The 26,356-nt window shown below is 31.3% G+C and overlaps 1 protein-coding gene across 3 annotated transcripts in view; it reads right to left on the minus strand.

Annotated features, from left to right (window-relative positions):
* Positions 1-26,356, minus strand: part of LOC145288052 (uncharacterized) — a 72,587-nt gene that overhangs the window by 12,696 nt on the left and 33,535 nt on the right. For all 3 annotated transcript variants that reach the window (XM_080136084.1, XM_080136083.1, XM_080136085.1), the window contains exons 6-9: positions 23,443-23,532; positions 16,450-17,935; positions 11,259-11,424; positions 2,381-2,590 (exon numbers count right to left, since the gene is read on the minus strand). In XM_080136084.1, coding sequence (XP_079992210.1) covers positions 2,381-2,590; positions 11,259-11,424; positions 16,450-17,935; positions 23,443-23,532 — 1,952 coding nt within the window. The remainder of the gene's footprint in view (positions 1-2,380; positions 2,591-11,258; positions 11,425-16,449; positions 17,936-23,442; positions 23,533-26,356) is intronic.

The raw sequence follows: 26,356 nt of genomic DNA on the forward strand, positions 1-26,356 counted from the left end.
GCAAATCTTACAAATATATTTTACTAATTAAAACTATTTTTTTTTTTACAAACTTTTGAATAAGGTTACAATATTCCAAAAATTATTCTCTGATGTTATAGATACTATTTCCATATTTCAATATTTTGACAAAAAGAAAAAATGGGTACTTCTACACTTTAGTGTCCGTTTTTCCGCTTGGCATTGTCCGGCAGATGACAGAAACAACTAGATTATACCATGCGAACAGATGTGAATAACAAAAAAAAAAAAACTACCGTAATAATTCCACAAATTTTACTGTTCTATTTAATTTTTTTTTTTTTATGGGGAGGTAATAAAAATTTTGCTTCTTTGAATTAGTGAACAAATATATTTTTTGTTTTGCTTTTGTATGGAAAGTTATTTTGGTATCTTATTCATTAAATTAATGAAAAAGTATTTACACATTTTTTTTTTGATTTGAAGGGTATATAAATATCTTGCGTTGAATACTTTTTTTTTTACAAGGCTATTTGCTTAAAGATAGTAGTTTCTACTGGTTGAAGTAAAGCAATCGACGAATTGTTAGAGAATGTAGTAGGAAGTCCTTGAACCGGGTAGATTTTTCTACATGCTTTATGATAGAGACAAAAGAATTCTTTCCAAATTTTTGTTTCCACATAAATTCACTAAAAAAACTGTCGAGCAGTTGGTTCCACACTATCATTTCGTTGTTTCACCTCTTTCCACATCCTCTCCACATGAGTCATAGGGTCCACGAAATTATGGCTGTGGTTAACTGTAAAATATTTTAAACTCTTTCCTTTCCTTCCAATTTTTACCGTCTGCTCGCTCACATCTCTTTTTGCTCACTCAGTATAATCCGGCGGTTTTCATCATTCACCAGGCATTGCCAAGTAAAACTCACGGAAAAACGGGCACCAAAGTGCAAAAGTACCAAGAAATGTATGAATTGATAAACATTACAATTGTTAATTTTTCATAACTTTATCTTATTCCTAACATATGAATATCAAACCTTTAATTATTTTATGATGCAATCTAAAAAAAAAAAAGTAAAAATTTGGGGGACTTATTTAAAATTCCCCCTATAGAAAAAGAACAAAAATATAAAAAAAATCTGTATGGTGTACATACTCATGACTGAACGAAAAGAACACATTTGAAAAATCATGCAAATTGATAAAGTAGTTTTTTTTTTTTTTCTAAAGAAAGTTATTTTAAAGTCATTACTAGTAAACTTGAATTATGGTTGAGTTATCTGCCTTGCCATTTTTTTTTTTTTTTTCAAAATACCAGGCAAGACAGTCACTCCTGGGATACTTAAAAAAAGAATGTATGAAATTTAAAAATAATACTTCATCAATTTACGTGATTTTTTAAATATGATATTTTTGTTCAATCATGGGTAAGTACATCGTACAGATTCTTTTTTATTTTTGTTTTTTAATATAATATATTTTTAATATATAATGTGGACACTAACCAAAATTTTTATATTTAAATTATACAACATAAAAAGAAATTACTCAACTTTGAAAAAACTTGAAATTTACATTTTAATTCAAGTGAAATTCATTAGTGATATTCATATCTTATACGAATCATGCAATCATTTCTGTTGTATAGACAGGTATGAAAGTATTTACGTAAGATTTTAACATCAAAAGAACGTATTGAACATTAACAAAATGTGGTGCTTCTTCACAATTAGAGCAAAATTTGAAAATCAAAATATTGCACTTTAAGTAAAATCAATGGTATCTGCCATGTCGCAGTAATGAAAATATCCAAAAACTATAAAAAAAAAAAAACAATAAGATTGAAAATCAATTATCAATGAAAACAATTTTCAAAGACAATTAGTGAAAATTTTTTGCTAAATTGGCCTAAAATTTTCAAAGCATTCAGAAAATAATTACCTTCCTTATTACAATTGAAACTTTATTTTTTTAGCAAAACTAGATTTTCTCTAATTGTCTGAAAATTTTTTATTGATAATTAATTTTCTACCTTATTTTTTATAATTTTTGGATATGTTCATTACTATGACATGACAATTAAGTAGATACCATTGGTTTCACTTGAAATTCAATATTTTTTTTTTTTTCCGAATTTTACCATTATAACTAAGAAGCGCCTAGAATGTTTTAAACTGATTACTTTTATATCTGAAAGAATCTTATGTTTATATCTTAAAAGTAAATTAAGACGTCTACCAAAAATCATGAAATCCAATCATTGCAAAAAAAACTAAAGTAACTGTTGCTAGCCATAAACCTTAAGCTTAAAATAATCACAACAAACATGCAAAACAAAAGAAAATGGAAAATAAAATCTTAAAACAATGTGCAAATTTCTGTCATGACAGCATTTACGCACACACGCAAATACTTACCCATATGTTCTGTACGACGAGGATCCAACAAACTACGTTCAAGTTCTCTGTTAACTTCAAGTTTTGAACCAGACTCAGTTACGGCAAATCCAAGATCAACAAAACGGTCGTTGATTGCTTCATCGTCTCCTTCTTTGTACAAATAAATGCCGTGCTGGGCACCAGATCTAACTTCAGCTTTTAACTCCAATGGCACATTGTGTGTTAAATCTGCAAAGGAAAAAAATTATATAAAAAAAAGACTAAAAACAGAAACAGACAATTCCAAACATGAAATTTGGTTCAGATAACAAAATCTGATCACATTTTTCTAACCTATTAATAGCAGGGAGACCTGACGTTGATTGTTAGCAGTCTAATACTGCTTGGGTGGAAAAAAAATTAAATTAAAAAAAAAATAAAAAATCCAGGGAACCATTTTAATTCAATTACAAACCAAAAATTTTGGCCTAGCCATTTTTTGCATTATTCAGACTATAAATTGCAACTGCTGACTCCAAAGCCATAATTTGAGTAATTCTTGTCCACATTTTATGATCCAGACCTCTATTTCTAGTTTTTTTTTGTTTTTTGTTTTTTTTTGGGGGGGGGTCTGATTTTGGCAGCTAGAAGTTTATAACTTGCACTATTTTTCTTCAAACCTTAATTGTTAGAATTTTTTGGACCAATTTTATCTAAAACTTGACCATAAAGAAAAAGCCTTATTATTTCCAAAATTAATCATAAGGTTCTTAATAAAGAACATTTCCGATTTTATGAGACAAATTTCAAGTAATTTAGAGACATTTCAATTCAGAATAATTCACTTATTTTTCCTCTTTTCCCAACCCCATGTTTAATATGATAGTAAACAGCTTCGGTACTAAACATCTCCAGAAGTCGATGATGCAGTGCAGTTTAGTAAGCATTTATAAAATTTAATCAAATTCAACAATTTTCTTGTTTAGAGGTCACATAATGGTGGATCTGAATAGGGAATTTCCTATCATATGATGTTCTTAATTCTTGTATTTTAAGAAAATCCTTGCAGTTTGTGATTTATGTTGATTTTTTTTAAATATTGGTCTTAGTTTACATAAGGTATTACCAATGCTGTAAGTTGAACTGATTTGTGGCGTTAATATATTTTGGTTATCATTTATATTTAGATTCAAGCTAAATGAAATCACAAACATTGCTCTCTTTGAGATTTTCTAAGATTGTAAGAAATCTCGGTTTTATAAGGAACCAAATTCCAGACAAGTTTTGAACCAGATTTTCTTGAAATAGGATGTTCCAGCCAGTGACAGACTTCTGGATGACATCAAACATGTATTTGAAGAATATAAACAGCAACAGAATTGGAAACATTCTTTGATGAGTTCATCCAGAACCACTGATTAGAAAGTGGAGTTGACGAAAATAGGAACATTGGTTTTCTCAACTTCAAGTCTGGCAATAAAGGCAACATACGCCTCAAAAAGTGCCATATAAATAAACAAAGAAAATAAACAACCAGTTTGACAATGTCAGACTGTATCAGACTGTATAAAATCGGAAATGTTTATTAAGAAACACCTTATGATTAATTTTGGAAATAATAAGGCTTTTTCTTTATGGTCAAGTTTTAGATAAAATTGGTCCAAAAAATTCTAACAATTAAGGTTTGAAGAAAAATAGTGCAAGTTATAAACTTCTAGCTGCCAAAATCAGACCCCCCCCCCAAATACAGGCCTCAAGAAAAGTGTTCCTAGTGTCATTAATACCAAAGAGCATTTGGTGTGCAGATATTGCAAAGGAGCAGGGCACACTATTTGCAGTTGTAAGGAATTGATGGATGCAATAATGAATACAAGTCTTTCTTGTGTTTTAACTGATGCATCCCCATAATATGTATTAAATATTATGTTTATTATTGTATTGCATATTGTTGAAATTTTTACATGTTCCATAGTGATCTGAATCCAACGTATTATTCTTTTCAGTGATTTTAACCATTTGTAAACTGTTGGAATTTTTTAGAACATTTACAAATTTGAAACTTGAATATTTGAAAAGCTCATTGCCTGCAATATCAAAAAATGGTCTCATTTGTCTGCTTCATCTTAACAGTTCTTGAGATATAGCCAGTTGAAGTTCGTTCGTGAATGCCAGATTTCCGCCCGTTAGCAAATTGTCCCCAAATAGAATGCTTTTGGTCACAGACCCCTAAAATTTACATTTTGCAGTTGGATACTCATTTTCCTAAATTCCATGCCCTACAGAAGTCGGAACATGTTCTTACACAGTAAAAGAAAAAAAAAAATTTTTGAAGTTATTGATAAATGTTTGCTTAACACCCATCTAAGCCTACTGTGCCATAGCTTCTCCAATTCAAACAAGGGGGCTTTTGCATTAGGATTTTATTCTGAACATAAAGTTTACAAGTGAACTGAATTATTTTATTGACTGTGGTTCCAAAGCCATCGTTATTTGCATAGAAAATCAAATGGATAGACTTAAGTAGAATATAGACAAGTATTATTATTCGACCTTCAAGATAAGGGTATTAAGTGAAATTCACAACATTATATACTCAAAATGCTGCAGGTATCAAATCAGAACTTTATGTCAAACAGAGCTATTGAAAAGTGCTGCCGCCATTTTAAGGATATCATTTATGAAGTTTATTAGCATTTTAGGAGTTATCTTTAGTCGAAAATGGAATTTTATATAGGAATAAAGCTGTCTTTGCTATTAAACCAATTAAAAAAGTATACAAAAAAAATTATAAAGACTATATGAAATGTTTAAAAACAGATTTAAAATTTATAATTGACATTAATGAAAAGGTAGTTAACTTCCTAGATTTAATACTTAACCTATTGACTCTCATATTGGAGCCTTACCAAACAACTACCCAAATATTATATTATGTTCATAAGGATTCTAACCATCGCAGATCTATAATTAATTTTCTTGTATCTATTGTAACTAGAAGAATCTCCAGAATTTCATTTAACAGTTATATTATTTGACAAAAACTCCCAATTATATGCTTTAAGAAATTTGGCCTACAAAGAAAATAATTGGTTATTTAAAGTTTTTAGAGCACCCGACTGGTAGTAACAGAGATGCTCAAACTAAGAGGTATTTCCTGTATTCTTACCCATAACATGACAATGAAAAAGATCTAGACCCAGTTTAAGCATTGATAATGTGAATGGTGAACACAATAGAACTATTCATCAAAAATATCTAAAGAATATACTTAGACCTTCTAGCCTAAAAATGGAAAGAACAGGCAACATATGTGTATTTGGTTAAAAAATTATTGAAGATAACTTTAGGGTGCTACATAAATATAATAAAACTATTTATTTAGAATCTACTAGAATCTCATTCTCATTCTTTTAGAAATAAAAACTTTTCCAAATTCACAGACCTACAACTGACATCTCAAAGATAACATTTAATATAGGCTTAAATGGTAGTTGATGAAAAAAAAAGATGAAGATCTATAAGGCTCTAGACAGATACTGTGGACTTTGTATGGATGAAGACTTATTAAGCACAAAAGTCTGTTAAATAAAAAAGATAAGATTTTATCCAGGTGTATGCATAAAAACTGGTACAACTATAACCATTTTAAAGTACCTTAACTCCTAACTGGTTATTCCCCTTCCCCATCATATTTTGGCTAATGGTAATCTCTTTCTACACTGCAGATAGTATTCCTTGTGTACTGCCATTTTGCTAAATAATTAATCTTCCTTTTCTTCTTTCAGACAGTTGAATTACTAGGTGTATATTTTTCTTCGCTTCTTCAACATCTACTACACAAACTAGCAATATGTGATAAGCAACCACTTAATGCAATCTAGTTAATTATTTTCTTATGATTTGAGAAAGTAATACATTTATTTAATCTAACACCCTATTTTTATCAAATCTCTACATTAGAAATTGTAATTTGGATTAACTATATGATTAATTACGTTACAACTGCACTGTTTAACCTTACCAAGCGAAACCTGATAATGTGCCCCTTACTTTCCCATTTAATAAAAACTAATACTTCTACTACTAATACTAAAAACTTAATTCTAATATTGCTGAATCCACACGCAATGAAGAACACTAGAAAAAAAAAAAACAACAGAGCAATCAACATCTGATACAGAATTATCCCACCAGTGTTCAACATGCGGGAAATACTTCAGAACTTGAATCGGTCTAACAAGCCATCTTCAAACCCACAGAACATTTGCATGATCATGGTCATCTTCACAAACATCAATTTACACCCCCCCCCATTATTGTAAAATTTAGATTTTTAACTTTTAGTATCCATTTCCATAGATCTATACACCCATTTTTTATTTATTATCTATATTAGTAATACATTTAAAATTCATTTACTTTATCCTACTGCCTCTTTCATTTTAACTATGCTTCATTTTAACTTCTACAAATATTCTAATACCATTTTGGTTTCCTACATGTTATTTCTACATTTTAAATATTCTAAAATTTCCTACTTCAGCATTTAGTAATATCTCCCTTAAACCGTGGCTACCAAGAGTAAAGAAGGCCAATGCACATGATAGCGTGACGTCATTATCAGATCCACTTGTAGGTATATGATCTAGGCTAACAGTCCCTTATCAGCAGCAGTTTTGTTTAGTTTTCAGTTTGCTGTCTAACATGGTTTATTCTTGCATTGTTCCAAATTGCTGGGGAAATTATCCAAAAGGCCCCAAAGTACATATATTTTCTTTGCCTAAAGAGAACGAGCAAGTCTCAATTTGGATACGTGCCATAAGGAAAATTTTTATTCCAACCAAACATAGTAAAGTAAATAATGTTATTTATTAATAATTAAACGTGTATTTAATTAGAACTGTATTCAAGTACTTTCATAACGTTTGATAACATTGTTAATATAAATTAAAGAAACAATACTATTTATTGCTAATACAGCAAATATTATGTTGATATTTTTAACTGTTTATTTTTTATAAGGCTAAAAAGTCTATCAGGAAGGTTGAAAATTTAATTTTATTTTGTTTTAGATTTGAAAATTATAAACAAATAATTTTTACATGAGAATAATAGTCAAAATGTCTTTTTAGTAATGAATAAAACCTTTCATTAAGTATTTCCAAATTATTTTGAAGTTCTATATTTTTTCTAATCGGTTTGAAAATTATTCACCACGCGGCTATTAAGAAAATTAGCGGTGACTGAGTGTTATATATTAAAATTGATTGTTTCTTTTTAGAATTATAAACAAATAATTTTTACATGAGAATATTTGTCAAAAATATTTTTTTTTAAATTTATTTACTTGCCTCCCCACGAGGGCACAGTTAGACACAAGGTCGGTTTTTAATGTGGGGAAAATCTAGCTCCCCAAAAAGGGGCACTCTGGATAGGAACAAAAATAGAATAAAAATTGTCTCAGTCATGAAGGATTTCTCCTCCACTGACCGAGGACAGAACAATGAAGTGTAGCATCAGAACAGATACTACACTATTATCCTGTGCCAAAGATAAGTGTTACTAAAGACAGGATAAGTTACTAATGTTCCAACTGTGGTTTTTCTTTACTTCCATAAAAAAGTGGTGTCAAGTATATTAGAATGAAAACAAATATCGTTTGTTTTCATTCTTAAAATTATTTATCGTTTGCTTTCACTTTTAAAATTATTCATCGTTGGTGTTTAATATGTTATTTAATTCTTTGTTTCCTAAATTCATAATTCAGTTTTATCAGTATTAAATTGTATATTGCTTTAAAATTACTTAATTTTACATAGATAATACTTATATTATCAATCCTCATCTGCAAAGTTAAAAAAATAACGTTCAACCCATGTGATTTTTCTCTAAATTAAACTAAAAAAAATATTTCTGCACTAGTAACTTTTGTTTGTTTGTATTTAAATTATTTGTTTTATTTCAATTTTTTATATTTTATCATTTGTTTTCATTCTTAAAATTACTTACTGATAGTTTTCACTTTTAAAATTATTCACCGTTGGTGTTTAATGTTTTTTTTAATTGTTTCCTAAATTCATAATTCAGTTTTATCAGTATTAAATTGTATAATGCTTTAAAATTACTTAATTTTACATAGATACTATTTATATTTTATATTGAACTAGTGGGGGTACCCGGCGTTGCCCGGGTGTTTGTGTGTGTGGTGTTAAATAAAAATCAAGATCGAACCCGAAGTCCTGAGGCGAAGTTTGAAAATAAAATTGACCAGCCAGAATGAGTTACTGAAAGATGTTTGAATTTATTTAAGTAAGAACCAAATTGACAGATGCGTGCCCGAAAGTTGTCGAGCGTTACGACGACGACGTAGGTTTGTTTGTTTGTTATAAGCGAAGAAAAAAAAAGAAAACGTTTTAAGCCGGGGGGGGGGGGTAATCAAAACATTGAGAAAAAAAAAACAAAAAACTAACGTAAGGCAAACAAACGATGGAAACAGAAAACGAGCATGTGAAAAATGGCTTAAATAAGCCTGTTTCGATATTAAAATTGAAAAAAATCGGTGGGTACCCGGGTGTATGGTTGGAGGTGAATAAGCGAAGTAAAAAAAAAAAAAAAAACAGAAAAACGAATGTTACGTGAAAAATGGCTTAAATAACATTGGTTCAATATTTAAATTTAAAAAATCGAAGAAAAAAAAAAAAAAAAAAAAGACATCTTACACCACGATTGAAACCCAAAACGTTTAGATAATGAATCAACGCGCTAATCAACTGACCTAACGCGACGTACATGAAATTTTATTCAGTTTTTCAACTATTTAAAGTAAATCAGGTCATGATGTCATCTGGCGCATGCCAGAACGATGTGTTGGCTATGCAAGATTAACGTTGGGGATGTGAGTTCGGTTATAGAAGCGTTGATTTAATTTGAATAAAATACTTGAAAACCAAATCACAAGCGCAATATTAGATATAACAGATCATATATAAAAATATAACTATATAAATGTTTATTTTTCATGTAAAACAGCTCCTCCAGCATGTTAAAATTTTGATACATTGTTTACAGATTTGTTTTGTTATGCAGAAACAAACGGTTATTATTATGTCAATATCGGCTCTTTTCATGCATATACTCAGAAAAATTAGAAATCTTTTGCTTACATAAAAAATGCGTGACAATATAATGCTTTATTCAATGAACCAAGATGGCTGCCAGAGTTTTTTTTTGTCTTCTCATGACATTATATTGTCCTGCTCCAATTGCCATTACATAACCAGTATACTCACATGGAGCAGAGTTTTGAGTTGCATTTCAGGTTTTGTATCTAAAAACTAACATTTTATAACATTAATTTGCTCATGTTTTATTTTCCATTATTTCATATTTAAAGCAAATTTTGGATCTCATATAAACGAGACTATATTGTACTGATAATTTTCCTTCACTTCTTTCAACAGAGTTTCTCTCATGATGTTCCTATTTAATTATCTTTTCCTGAAAACAGAGTTAGACGCAAAGGTCATTTTTTTTTAATGTGGGAGGTATTGGATTAGGATAGAAAGTAAATTACATAGAGAGATTTCTCCTTCACTATCCGAGGACAGAAGAGATGCTTTGGTCTTAGCCAAAGGAGTAATGAAGTTAACATTAGTCCAGAGAAAATTTAAACAATCAAAATATTTCATTTTTAAATTGATTTTTAAAATTCTATCCAAAATGTTGATGTAGTATAACATAATAATGAAAAAGAATAAATTCTAAAAGTGCATTAACTCTTTGACTTGAATTATGATGTAGATGATTAAAAAAATATTTGTTAATTTTACATATCGGCATATTGAATGCAAACAATGAACAGTTACAATATACTGGAGATATCTGACATCTACTCAAATATTGAACAATACATACAAGACGTGTCTGAATCAATTCCCCCTTATTTACGCAGTTATATTCATTTATTTATGACTGAACAAATTAGTTCAACCAGGTCATAAAGGATTAATTGGAGATTTTGATAACTAATAAATTATTTTTGCACAACACACAAAAATAACAGTTACTGATTTTTTGATCTACAGGAAATTAACTGATGCAGATAAAAAAATTGTGAAGTTTTAGATCAACTTTGTTAGTGGCTAGTCAAGTTTCTTTTACCTCATTCTTAAGAGAGCCATATATATATATATATATATATTATATATACATATTCACTTTTCTACTCTTATGTTAATTAGGCATGTCACAGATAGCATCACTATATATCCCTAAAATATAAAGGGTTTTATACCCCAAGTAGATGATGTACTTCTGCTGGTTTCATTACTTTCCTCTCATTCCCATATTTCTTTCTTTGAGAGATCTAGATCTCTTGCATTACACTGTAGCAAAATTTGTCTTCTTACATTATTTGATCTTCATACAAATTTCCAAACTCATTCTGGCCCGCTTGATTATTTGTTATTTTGTCTAACATTTCATTCTGAAGACAATGTTCTAATAATTCAGAATCAGATATTTCTTCAACATTTTGTTCTTCATATGATCTGCATGCGCTAATACATTGTACCTTTTTTTCATTTGTACTCCACTCAACATAACTACCCTTGATCCACCCAACAAGCAGCAAAAATCACACTCCTTCACTGTAGAGGTCTCCAAAAACCTGTGAAACTTTATATTATAATTGCTTCTTTCTTCAGATCGCTCACTTTTGGAATTCCCTCCCTGCTCCCCATGACTGTACCAACATGCATGAATTTAAATGTGAATAAATATCTTCCTTAGAATTCCTGCTATAAATCTGACCCCTTATGTTTCGATAGTAATATGATGTTTGGAGTGAAATGGTGAAAAAATTTTTTAAATTAAGAAAAAATAAATAAACCGATACCTATTTGAGAGAAGTGTTTACCTTTAAAGAGATCCAAGGCAGCAGATGTCCAAGATCCATTAAGAGGTTGGATATCGGCCAAGAAGCAGGAAATAGCAAGTACGGATTGGCTAAACAAAGATAATGGACATCTTCGGATAGAACTCTTGCAAATCTTTTCTTCTTTTCCAGTATCGACAAAAAATACCTTGACAAAACAAAAGAAAAAAGGTCAATCGTGCATAGTTAGGAATTTAGAAATTTTTACAAGAAATGTGAGCATGGCATAAAAAACAAGATTGCAAAAATAAAAAGATTAAAATGTTGGAAAGTTAACACCCGACACCTTTTATTCAGATTTGTGTTTAAAACATTTAGACTTTGGTAAATTTTTGCTTTCCTCTACATCAGCAGTTTTTAAGCTAGTTCCAAAACTTCGGGAGTTCTTCAAAACAAATAATTTTGCAATTGAAAAAAAAAAAAAAAAAAAAAAAAAGAAGAGTCCTCAATTTAATAGGTCCCGCACTATCAGCCAAGCTCCAATCCCTGTTCCATTGCCTATGGTACTTCTCTACTCCAACAAGCAGCAAAATCTCACCCTTTCACTTAAGATTCCTTGATGCTCGAAAACCTACTCTAATAGCTTCTTCCTTTGGACTGCTAAACTTTGAAATTTCCTTCCTGTTTCTAGTTTCCTTGACTTAATATATAAAATTTACATGCAGAAGTTTTAATGTAATGCTGCTTGTAGCTTTTACATCCAAGTGGCTATATGCATTGTTTGGGAGGTGAGAGAGTTAAAAAAAACTTATACAATGAAATGGGAAGCCTCGATTTGAAAATGGTGTTCTTACCCTGCCTAAAAAATACCCCCTCCCACAATGTATGCTACACTAAGTCTCTATTAAAAAAAAAAAAAAAAAAAAGCCTTGCATTTTTTTAAAACAACTATAGTGCTAAAAAAGCTTCAACCAGAACTTGCTCCCATACTTACAAAACTGTTTAAGTGTTGCCTTAAAGAGAAGTGCTTCCCAACACCCTGGAAAACCGCATCAGTATGTCCTGTATTTAAGAACTCAGGTGATAAGTCATCCCCCTCTCAGTACAGACCAATAAGTCTCCTGTTTGTCATGAGTAAGTTGCTGGAATCCATATTAAATAGAGATGAAGTCAACCACCTTAGCAGAAATAACCTTCTTAGTGACATACAAAATGGTTTCTGTTCTGCTAGATCTACAGCAGATGTGCTAACGGTTATATCTCATAGGATTAACGAATCTCTCGACAAAGGCTTCCTCTCTAGGGCAATTGCTCCTGACATATCAAAAGCCTTCGATAAGGTATGGCATAAGGGCCTACTCCACAAGATTTCCAGCTATGGTATAACTGGAAATGTTTTCTCGATCATTAAATCATTTTTCTTTGATAGGCTCATAAGAGTAGTGGTTGATGGGCAGAAATCAGAGGCCTACAGTATTAATGCTGGAGTCCCTCAGCGCTCCATCCTGGGCCAAACTCTCTTCCTGATCTACATCAATGATCTCCCAAAACACATACTTAAATCATTCGTTGACATCTATGCTGATAACACGACCATCTATGGCAACACATCTAAGGCCATAAATAACAAACTTCTCTCTAATTCTCTCTCTTCTGATCTGGAGCGCGTGGTACAGTGGGGGGAGAGGTGGCTGGTTACTTTTAATGCATTTAAAACTAAGCTCCTATCTTTACATCATCAACGTTCTGATCCCCATCTGGCATCAATTGAAATGGACGGCTCTCGACTAGGGGAAGCTCCATGCTTTAATAAGCTTCTGGGATTGATCTTTACTCCTGACCTGAAATGGAACACGTACATCAAGTCTATTGCGAAGGTCGCTGGAAAAATGGTGGGATTCTTCTACCGCTCCAGAAGATATTTCACTGCTGATGCAATTAAAAGCCAAGTACGTCCAAGGATGGAGTACTGTTGCCACATCTGGGCAGGAGTGTTTTATGCTCTATCCTGCCTTGACAGAGTACAAAATAGGCTTCGTGGCTTAGTGGGGGATGCCCTTTTCTCTTCCCTGCAACCTCTCTCCCACAGGAGAGACGTTGCGAGCCTGTCTTTGTTTTATCATTACTTCCATGGCAAGTGCTCGTCTGAGCTCCAATCCCTGGTCCCCCCTCACCAATCTTTCACGAAAAGCACTTGTCTAGCTGAAACCACTGTAAAAAATTTTCCCCAGTATTTATCTGTGCTAAAACCAAAACGTAGATTCCATGAACAAAGCTTCTTCCTTGGAAGTGCACGCCTGTGGAACTCTGTTCCGTCTGCCTGTTTCCCACCTGACTACAACCTGGATGTCTTCAAGTCCAACATAAACAAATTCCTGATGAACCGCCCCCTTAAGTAGACACTATCAAATCTCAACACTAACATACTGTACACACAATAACCCTTATCCCTGAGTGGCTTCCGGGCCTTGATAAGTGGTGACCACCTTGTAAAAAAAAAAAAATTAGCATTGTTGAAGCAGCAAATAAAGAACAACTGAGCAAACTTTTCTCTACCAAATGATTGCTAGAATGAAGCTGGAATTGAAGCAAGGGATTGCTTTACATTTTGCACAGATGATACCATCAAATAAGGCAAGCATATGCTTACAAAACTTATTTCAGCAATTAATGTTGATTTCATTTGCAAACAACTTTCACTAATTATAATGAAAAAAAATGGCAGTGAACATACTTTAAAATATGTCAATAATTGTCACATATTTAGTATTTAGGATTATATATGACAGTCGCTTAATAATGACATTTATCATTTTTGAGAAAAATAAGATTTTCTTACAAAATGTGTTATAGTATTTTGGTATTAATGCAGTTTATGGTCTTAAAACTGACTTTCAGCAGCATCCAGAAGCTGACAAAATTCTTACCTAATTAGATTGTGAGACAGCAGGCAACAATTTTCAATTATGAATATAGAGTAAATTATAAAATTTACATGTATTAACGCAACAGGAAATCTACAACGCTAACCATAAATAAAATGTAAAAAAATTGTTTTTTCATGTAAATAAAAAATTTTAAAAAACTTTATATATATGTTGTTCTTGCCTTTTGTTATAGTCACTTAAGGTTGAGTGAGGAATATCCATGAATGAAGACTACAAATCATTTAATATTGTGGCATAGCATCCAATATTTTTTCTTCTTTCTTTTGTATTACAGACAGGTGCAGAGCAAAAGCACCCACCACAGAATCGATGCTTCTGACGAAGGGACAATCATCCCCAAACTTAGCCTCTCCCAGCTCCTAATACTATCTATAATGTATTTATTTTTTTTATTTTTTTTTTAAAACATAAGGAATTAATAAGACAACGTAAGGAACTAACTAAATGATTTTGAATCTTGCTCCACAGAGATTAATATAGATTAGGATTGAAACAGAAATATGATGAAATGAAGATTATAACGAGAAAAAAAAAAAGAGAGGAAGAAAATCAAATAGAAACCACATTAAGAACAATGAGATTTTCTTTTGTTTACAAAGAGAAGATCTCAAAGACTTAATGTAAATAGTTTCTAGAATCTTTAAACGCTGAGGTGAGTGTGACTTAACGAGAATGTAGACTAAATCAATGCTGAAATTAGATACAAGAACGGTTATTTATAAAATGCTCAATATGACCATGTACAGACAGTATTCATTTTTAAACATAATTTTTTTTTTTTTTTAATTATAAAGACAAGGCCAAGCTAATTAGTTTTGGACCTCACCCAACAAAACTAAATAGAGATTAGAATTACAATTAAAAGAAAAATTTGAGGAAATGGAGATTATAACAAGAAAGAGAAAAAAAGAGGGGCAAAAGTCAAATAGAAATCACATTAACTCTTAAGGAGATTTTCGTTTTATCTACAAAGAGAAGGTCTCAAAGGTTTCAAAACAATGAAAAGAATATGCTGTTGTCATAGCCCTAGTAATTATTCCAAACATCTAATGGCAAATAATTTATACAGAAAATGTTTGGAACGTGTTGTTTAACAAACAAAGTGCAGACTGCAATTACACTTTAAATAAATAAATAGAAATGGGAGCGGGGGGAGGGACATTTTTATGAATTGAAAACATTAGATATCTATGGTTCCTCCATCGATGAGCACCTTATGAATAATTGTTCAATTTAATTTCAATGTCGACTTATTCTCCATTCTAAGCCAATCTCACCCTATCATTAAAAGATTCTAGAAAGCATTTACATTAAAGTCCGAGACTTTCTCTTGGTAAACAAAAGACAATCCCTTTGAACTTAATATGGTTTCTGTTTAATCTACTCCCTGCTCCTTTCTTACCATACTCGCTATAATTTCCATTTAATCTCCTCGGTCTAACGTTCACAGGAAACGTGTTGGAACAATTACATTGAGAGCATTGCCGGGACCGCTGCGAAAAAGGTAGGTTCTCTCTACCGTGCTAAAAAGCTACTAACGCCTGAAAGTATCCTGTACCTCTATAAGGCCACCATTCGCCCATGTATGGAGTATTGTTGTCATATTTGGGCTGGTGCATCTGCCACTAGTCTCTCACTCCTAGACAAGGTTCAAAAGAGAGTCGCCAACCTGATTGCTCCTGAACTGTCATCTAAGCTTCAGCCTCTGTTCCATCGATGAAATGTAGCATCCCTCTGTCTGTTCTACAAGTACTTTAACGGTGAATGCTCCGACGAACTCCAAGCACTTGTACCCCCCCCCCGACGTAAATATCCCCGACAAACCTGACAAGCAGCAAAATCCCACCCCTTCACAGTTGAGATCCCTCCAGTAGTTTCTTCCCCAGAACCGCTAGACTTTTAAATTCTCTTCCGGGTTCTTGCTTCCCCAACTGTACTGACATGCAGAAGTTTGTGTAATCTTGCTGCCCAACTCCCCACATAGTATCCTTGTAGCTTATGTCCCTGATAGTAGCCCCCTACATCAAAGTGGCAATGTGCCTTGATTGGGGTGAAAATGTAATAAAAAAAAAATTTTTTTTAAATCATATTTTTGCTTTAATCATAATCCTAACATTGATTTAGATCTGTTGAGTGAAGTCAAAACAGGTTAACTAGCCTTTTCTGTATTTTTTTTTCATTGTTCAAAATTGCATTTTTTTTTTTTTTTTTTTTTAAGTCATTGTTCAAAAATGCAGTTTTGTATCACAAAAATATATAATGAGGTCTAATGCTCATATACTCACCTTAATTGCATCGTTTTCCTCATCTCGTACAATAGCACGTTGCCACACTTCTGCATCTCCATTACATTTAGCCAAACAGGCCGACCCTGGCAAAAAGGTTTTCTCGTCAGCCAGTTCCAATGTTGGCAGAGAGTTTTCAATTGCACTAAACAGCTGAACTCTTTCTTCAGCCATTGAGCATAATCTTAAATAAAAATGATCTGGACTAACGCAGTGCAGCATAAATGCTTTTAAACGCAAACCTGTCTCCAGTGGCCATTCAGAAAATGGTGATATCGTTTCGTTATCACTGTCACCAAATGTTGAATCAAGATCAAACGACTGTGAACCATCTAATCTACTAAGAATAGTTGCAATTTTTGAGTCCTTGGAAAAGTAATTGGTTCCAAATCGTGTATTTAAATCGCGATCCATATCTTCCCACTCATTAGGGTTCGAATCAAAAAGCGCAGTCACATGATTTGAAAGATTTACTTTAGTGTCCATTTTGTCTGATTTACTTTCGTTGGTTATACTATCCGAGGATGAAATGGAGTTGTCAATGTTCTTATCCTCCCCTATATCAAATGGTGCCTTTACATTATCAGGACTTGTACTAAAATCAGCCACAAACCCACTGTCTCTTGTGCTGGATTGCTTTATAGAACTTGATTCGATTTTATCATTATTTTCACCAACATCAAAAGATGAGACATTGTCTTTCAATTGTAAAGTCTCATCATCATGTAGTGCATCATGAAATTCTTCAGAACCAAATTCTTCACTTGCTTGACTAATGTCTTTATATTCTTCACTCTCCTCTGTATGTAAAATTTCCTCGTCAGATACAGAAAGTTCTACAGCACTGCTATAATTTGGTGAATTAGCAGTCTCTCTGGCGGAGACTTCTGCTAAACCATTTTGATCTTTGGCTATTCCACTTTTCCTGAGAATCTCCAGCAAACAGTTTCCATTCTTATCAGTCATGTTTACCATGCATTTCTTGTCAGATGCATCTGATACAGAGATAACTGTTAAGTTAAAAACTTTATCGGTTACTACTTGTTCAAAAGTCGAGCACATCTCTTCAGACCACTCTTCTCCAATAAGAGGAAATGACTCATTCAGACAGCAATGAAATGCCTGTTTTGGTAGTATCAAAAGCTCAGAAGGTGCTGGTTTTAAATCCGAAAGTGCAATCTCTTCAACATTGCCATAGTCACAGAAGCTCACTTGTACAGAAGCTGATTCCATATCAAGCACCAATACTTCTGCACGGTAAAAGACACCATCTTCAGAATATTGTGCAACACATGGCAGACCAACCCGCAATTCAGATTCAGGAATGGTAACATTGTCATTATTCTTTAATAAATACTTCAATCTTCCCATCAAATAGTCCAAACCAGCAGATTCTGTAAACTGACACCAGAAATTAGTTGGGTCAGTCGTAAAACAAATAGTAACTTCAGCGGTAAATCCTGTGATATAGTTCGGTTGGGAATACCTACAAATACAAATTACAAGATTTTACATTGAATTTCTTCCAATTTGGTTTAAGTCCTTGTCCAAAATCCCATCTATATAAAAAAAAAATTAATAAAAATCTGTATGATGTAACTACTTGTGACAGAAAATGCTCTATACCAAAAATCATGTAAATTGATTTAGTAGTTTTATTTTCATAACAAAAATCATTTTTAAGTGAATTTGAGTTTTTTTTTTAAATACTTCCCACCTCTCTCTGAATAACTTTTAAAAAATTTTCCAAATTTAAATTATTTGGAGTTATTTCCCTTCCTTCAGAATATTTTCAAGATGGCATTACGAGATCATCTCTCATAATTTCCCTATAAAATTTGATTTTTTTTTTATTTAAAACTACTTGATCAATTTACAGGATCTTTGGTGTACGATATTTTCTTACTGCCACAAGTACATACAAAATACAGATTTTTCTTCATTTTTGTTTTTTTAATATGGGGGAATTCTAGACGAAGACAGGTTTTCTTTTTTTAAAACATGAAAAATATTAGGCATATAAAATGAAATATTACAAAACCTAATCTTTTAAATGCAAAAATTGTATACATATTTGATCAGGTCTAATCAGAGTTCAAGTAATGACTGAATTTTGCAAAAGTAATATAAGATAATAATATAATTTAAAAAAAAAGATTCTAATTTGTAATATGCCTCAAACTTTTGATCAAATATAAATGTATTACTTATTCATATCTTTTCCGATTTTCACAGGAATTTGTAAATTTTGTTTTTCATCTTTAACCAGAAAGAAATACGACCCAGAAGAGTTTTTTTTTTTTGTTTTAAAGTTTTGTTTTACAGTCATTAAAAACAAATTTCTAATTTTGCTTTAACAATATTGCTTTGAATAACAGCTATGATTGATAATATCCTCTCAATTTTATATATATATATATATATATATATATATATATATACCGTTGCACCTTAATTCTCAAAGAATACCGAATGTTTGAGATAAATTTGATAGCTTTTTGAATTTCTTTCAATTCAGAACTATTTTTTCTTTTAATCCCAATGTAAACAAGTTCTTATTGATCAGCCATCTTAAATAGTCAAATCCTACCAATCACCACCATTAATGATCATCACAGTGTTGTCTCACTGGCCACCTGACACTCATTAACCCTTATCCTAGATAAGTGGCGACCTCTTTGTAAAAAATTAAAAAAAACTGATAATTTAAAAAATTTTCTATTTAAATATAAATTTTCAAATGATTTAATAGTATGAATATAAATTTTAAAAAATAGGAGGGTTTATGCAGCAAGATACTAATGCCCTTAACTTTAATATAAACTTGCACATAAAATTTGTTCAAAACCGTTACAGAAACAAAATAGTAAAATTAATGAAAAATTACTGCAAGAATAACAAAAACTAACAAACTTTAAACACTACTGCAACAAAAAAATAAAAAAATTTTAAATTAAATATTAATATTTTCTCCTTTTAACCTGCTTAAAACTGTTTGAGTTTGGTATAGGGATACAAAATTATAAGTCATGGATAGGTCTAAAATAGTTGGTTTCATTTTTAATGAAATAAAAAGGATTTCAAATACATGATTTAATGATGGAAAAAAGTCAATTTAAAAAGTCAGGTTTGTTTCTTTTATGCTTATTTTTCTTACTAGCAATGTTGTTTGGTTATCTAATAATAGAAAACATCAAAAGGAGCACTAAAAATGTCAGAACATTTGTTTCCAATGTTATTTTTAGATATTTTTTATTTTGAATAAAATGTTTTAAAAAGGTCAAGGACATTAGATCAAAAGCACGGATTCCAAATTTGCAATTCCAGTGATTTATAGATATTAATATTTCATGTATACACATATTATAAGGTGATATAATATATAAGAGGATAGATTTTCAGTATTTACTTCAATGGTGCTTAATACATGAACACAGCTTAGAACTAAAGTATGAAAAATCTATATTTCATTCCTGCATGGAATCTTCAGGCTAAATGCACTCAACTCACCAATTCTCTGTGGCAGATGTAATGCGGATGTTTCTGTGTAAATTAATTGCTCTAAATATATTTCAGTACTTTACTGTAGATATAGAGCGCAACTACCCAGAGTCTCAGTGTGACTTCAGGACTGCGAGATTCATTGTGGATATGATTTTTTACATTTGTCAGCTTTAGGAAAAATGCCGCAAGCAGCAGATGTCTCTTTCTATATCACCTTTATCAATCTTACCAAGACGTTTGATCTGGTCAGCAGAAAGGGTTTGTTTCAGCTTCTGAAGATCAGTTGTCCTGCTCAGCACCATCATCTCATTCCATAAGGACATTCAGGGTGTTGTGAGCTTTGACAAAGAACCCTCCAAGCCCGTCTCAATCCAGACCGGAGTTAAGCAAGGTTGTGTACTTGCTCCGACTTTCTTTAGCATCTTTTTCTCATTCCTCCTGAAGTTTGTCTTTAAACATTCCACGGAAGATATAGATCTGCACACCAAAAGTGATAGCAAACTTTCAAATCTGGCCCGGCTGAGAACCAAGACCAAGGTTCACACAGTACTCATCAGGGTACTTCTGTTTGCTGATGATGCTGCTATCACCACCCATAAAGAGGAGGAGCTCCAACAGCTTATCAGCCAGTTCTCCCACACCTGTAACCATCAGCATAAAAAAAAAAACAACAAACAAACATGATGGATCAGGACATCCCCTTGCTACCTTCCATCAGTATTGACGGCTGGGTCCTCGAAGTCGTTGACCAATTCACCTATCTCAGCTCCACCATCATCAACAACTTGTCTCTTGACAGCGAAATTGACAAACACATCGTGAAACCTGCAGGTGATGAACAATCTGAACAAGAAAGTATGGCTGACTCAACACCAAAATCAGGGTGTGTGCTCAGCACGTTCTTCTATAGCGGCGAGTCCTGGGTCACCTATGCATGCCCGAAAAGCCGTTCGGAGAGCTTTCATCTATACTGCTTGCGTCATTCTTCAGAATACTAGAAGAAATTACAGATCATCTCAAATCATTTTCAAAATGGCATTTTAGCCAGATTCTTAAAATCTTTGCAAGTAACTTTTCTTAAAAAAAAAAAAAGTATTAATATTGCTTTTGAATATAAAACAAACTCAATAACTACGTTTCATCTCAACATATCTGTAATTAACTATAGCTTTACTCAATTTTGTATCATACAAGTCAAAAAAACAATTGGGTGGTGGGGCTAACTGCTTTACATACTCTTTCAATACTCACTTTGAATTTGTTTTCAATTTCAACATGGTTAAACTTTTACAATTATTTTCATTAAACTTACTAATGGTCAAAACTAACAGGACCCATAGAAATTCCACAGAATGAGAAATATATTTAATCAACAAATGTTTTGATGAAGTTGATATTTTTCTAGATAGTGCAAAAAATTAGTTTTTTTAGACAGAAAAAACCAACATGCATCAAATGAGTTTATTAACATTTCTATGAAAATAGTGTCCATTGTATAATAATACTTACTTTAAAAAAGTATAGAACTGACCCAAATGAGATAAATTAATAAGTACTAATAAATACTCAGAAAGTAATATTGTGCTACATAGTTCAATAGAAATAATAAAATTACATTGTATGACACAATTTTTTTAACTTACTCCTTCAGTCCAACACCTCTTTGCAAACAACATTGTTCATTTTTTTTTTTTTTGCTGTTTCTTTTGAATTTTTCTTTTTTTTTTTTACGTAGTACTTTGCTGACTTTCTTCAATGAAAAATCAATGCACATCAAAATTATAAGTTCCTTTCCTATACCATTACAACATAAATCATGTATTACGATATTCAAAAACGAGGTTACATCAAAGGGAGATCATTCATATTTTTGTCCAGAGTTACCTTTTTAAAGCAATTTATCCTTCAAAAAGTATATTCTTCAAAGCGTAACATAAGGGCTAACTAAAGAAGCAATAGGCAGAATATTACATAGATTGAAAATCTGACATTTACTCATTTTTAAATATTCCATCCCTTCTACAATTGATCAAGAATGATTAGTGACCTATTTGCGTTATCACATCTTGAAAACCATTCTTGGTTCGCAAAAATGGATTCACATTTTCTGTTAAAAAAAAAAAAAAAAAAAGATAGTTAACATATTTATACCAGAAAAACAATTACCACCTTCTTTCATTCTGTTTACTGTGAGAAGGAGGAGATGGGGGTTACAAATTTTTTTTTCATAACTGTTGTGAAGTTTCACTATTGTAAAAATGATTGCCCGACACAAAACAGATGATATCATAATGCAAATAGGTCACAAACAATATATAAAAAAAAATCTACAAATGAATTAAAAAAATAATAGCTTATAGGTATTTACAATGAAACTAATGCTTATTTCTTTAAACTTCAATCATTCTTTTCTATTTTTCTAAGTCACATCTATGATGCCAGTTCAGTACCTCAGTGAAATATAATTCTAACTTCCAAAAAATAACTATTATAGAGTATGGATAAAAAAGGAATCTGCTGTCAGTAATTTACATGATTCAAATAGGAATTGCATGAAAGAAATTTATGGTAAATTTTACTATCACACTTGATGTTTTTATAAGAATTTACTTGAAAAATGGATGATGTTGCTTTTAACAATGATAAAAATAAAGCTTTGTAATGTTATCCATTTTCAAGTAAACCTTTTTTTGTTGTTGATATTTTTTATCCACTCTTCCTACTTCTACTCATTAGTTTTTTTTATTCATGTTATTTGTCAGCCATACTACCACCTAAAATACATATTTGGATTATTTGGACTACCATTCTCATCTTGAGTGTTATTTTTCACGTTTCAGTCAATGCAATCTAACTTTCTTTGGGTGTATTTTGTCGAAGTTGGGAATCAGAAATTATTTGCAAGGATCTGTGGCATAGTGGATAAAGTACTTTGTAAAATTCATCCGTAAGTTATTCTCTTCTGGAGGTTAAATATTCAATCCTCAGTGCGAGCTACACTCCAAACACAATTGCAAATTAGAGTTGTGGCTGACAGAACAAAAGCATGCTAACCCTGTGGATTAAATAAAAGGTTCTGTTTAAAATTCTGTGCAGATTCTCGAGTTTGACCAGATACACCTAAAGGTCAGAGGTTTTATCGACCTAAACATGAAAATATCACTCCTGATGAGAACAGTAGTCTCAAAAATCTAAATAATCCCCCATCTCAAAAATTCAGAAACAATTCTATTTTTATGTTTATCATGGTTCAATCATTGATTGTATGCACAGAATGGTCTTACGAACAAAATAGGATTAAATTTTAGCTGTCAAAATTTAATTCATTTATAATCGAGGAATGTAGTGCAATCGATGGCCAAGAATTCTAATAAACAAAATAAAAATTATTCCTGAACATTATAAAATAATGAGGAAAAACAACGGAGAAAATATGTATAGCAGCAAATGAGAACAGAATAAAGAAAATTTAAAAAAATAAAAACTTACATTGGTAACAATGTAAAATTTGGTTCTTGTTTTAATGAAACCAAATAATGGCCTTCATCTGCAACTTCATTCACTTTCAAGTAGCCAGTCCTATACGGATAAAACAAATATTTAGAAAAATTTTAACATTGTAAAACATTAAACAAAATTACTATTCATCATTTGTCAAATAACATAAATAGAAAATTGAAATTTGAAAAAAAAAAAAAAAATTTTAATTCACAATTATTAAAAATATTTTCATTAAAAAAAATAAATATTTAATTTATTTGAAATTTCTCAAATTGTTATAGATGGCAGACAAAATGGTTGTGAAGCCATGCTATGACTCTAGGCAAAAATTGCCAACCCTAGTTCTGTGTGCCATGGTTTTCTTTATCTTGTATTTTCTCATTCTTGTTCTGGCCATGTCATCATCTCTCAAATCGACGATTGTCAAGGGTCCGACAACTAGCTTACAAGTAATAAAATAAAATAAAAAAATTCAAATCCATAAAAGAAAACAGACTGACACATTGTGTGTAGATTAGTTCTACTATGGGTGCGTGTGTGTGATACCATCATATAGCTGGATAGTAGTACAGTGTTTCCAACTGAGATTTTAAAACCCAGTAGATAAGTAGCATTACAAGTTGATTTTTTTCTTTTTAGACCTTTTAGATAATTGTTATTTTATCAAAAGAGCTATGTAAAAGGTGCTTAAAACCGTTTGAATTATGCAAATACTATCAGTAGTTCAAAAGTTATGCCAAAATTTATGCTTTTCATGACATTTTTCTTTAGAAAAAGTGGGCGAAATTACGGACCTCAACATTTCAAGAAATTTGGTAATTTCACCACCATTTATTTATTTTTCAAGTTATTCTCATGAAACTTGGTACTCTTATGTAAAATTGTGTGCTCTTTCTGATTATGCAGTCAAATCTGATGTATCTCTTTACCATAAGCCATGAATTATAAATTCAGATGTACAAATTTCAATTTTTTAAACTGGTGCATGGTATCATACAGTGGGTGTCTGTCTACTCATGAACAGAACTAAGTTTCATAGTAGTATTTAAATATAGCTTTATTGAGAGCAGGTGTTTTCCTGCCTCCTCACCAAAGGAGAGCTTAATCTGGGGTGTAGCCATTGAATGCCTAAAGAGCATTCATGACCGGTATATACTACTCCTTTCAAAGAAAAAAAAATTGAGTAGATATGAATTACTCTCAGAAATAAATCGAAGAAAATTTTTCATATAGATTTTGGATTTCTGTAAAAGATGGAAATTCCCAGTAGACCAGAACTTATGCATTTTGGGACCAGTCCCATTTTCAATTTTGTAAATCCTCTCTATCTGGCCCAAAATATAACCATATTTTCTGAGATACAACCATAATCGTACTCTACATGAATCCTTGATGTAGCTTTCACAGTACCAGGATACCAGGGATCCTGATAAACAACTATATATTCACCAGTTGATGATAATTTTTGTCATTCTATTGTTTTACTGAAAATTCAACTATGTAAACAAGGAAATAAAACGGTAATTTTTTACCTTGTTTCCACCTTAACATTTAAAATGATTACTTTTATATGTTTTAGGGTATGCTGAAAACGAATATTGTATTCAAATTTTCTGCAAATAAGTAGTTTTCCGGATATTAAGCAATGTCATTTCTTGTTACCGCTGGTGGCCATCTTGGTATGTGCGAGTGCACAAACGTAACTATATGCAAACACACATACCAAGATGGCCACCAGCAATAACATAAGAAATGACATTGCTTAATATCCGGAAAGCTACTTATTTGCGGAAAATTTAAATTTGATATTCGTTTTCAGCATACCCGAAAACCTTAAAAGATAGTCATTTTAAAGAAAAATGTTAAGGTGGAAACAAGATAAAAATTTACAAAATGCATTACAATGAAATTCTTTATCAAACCGCCGAATTATTATTACTTACATATCCTAAATTAAAAAAAAATAGGTTTGTTTAACAGATTTGAAAAAATGGTCTTGACAATGAGTTAAAAATAAATTCAAGTTTCATTTTTTATTTAATTGTTAGGTGAAAGTACAGAATAGTTACCAAAGCACCGTTCCTTCCCCATGTTAAGAATGGGTTTCTAAATAATTACGTTATTATTTCAGCATGGTAGCATAAGTGCACAAGTACCTTTTTATTTGTTATATATTTGTTTTTTTGTTTGTTATTTTTTTTTACTAATAAAAACCTAATTCTACCTAAGTACAAGTAAGAAGTAATAAATACAATAACAGAAACGCATGTACTTAGTAAATTTTGTTGTTTTTTAACGCTTTTAGTGCATGTGTACTAAAAGCGTTAAAAACAACAAAATAGTATTGTTTGGAAATCAAATTTGAAAAACTTGAAAATAATTTCTTTAAACTCAGAATAAAAACTGAACTGATTTTTCTGCTTTTGTTTTGAAAACAGAAAAAAGTTTTTATTTTTAAGAAAATACAACAAAACTCGTTAATGTGCTGATTTTAGTCAGCTATTCCCCTCCAAAAAATGAGATTCTGCTTTTTTAGGTGATTATGTGTGTCTATTTAAAAAAAAAATATTTTAGAATTTAAAATGGATCATTTTTTCATATATATGTTTATGAAAATGATCCCTTGTTTCTCGGAGATTCTAACTTTTTGGGACAGATAACTGATCTTTAATATCTGTGAAATCACCTTAAAAAGTAAAATATGCAGAATTTATCTCCCATAGCAAAAAAACATGCTTAATAGTCTTGAGTCATGAACCGTTAAAAAGGCCCTGGGTGTTACTTTACATTAAATTGAGCAGCACTTCATGCCCACTACAATTTATAACCAAATATATTTTTATTTGCTCTGAATATTTTAAAAATAAACCAAAAAAAAAATACAAAATTCTTTGTTCTTGAA

This window comes from Euprymna scolopes, chromosome 11 (assembly GCF_053919585.1).
Source record: "Euprymna scolopes isolate OS-2025 chromosome 11, ASM5391958v1, whole genome shotgun sequence".
NCBI lineage: Eukaryota > Metazoa > Mollusca > Cephalopoda > Sepiida > Sepiolidae > Euprymna > Euprymna scolopes.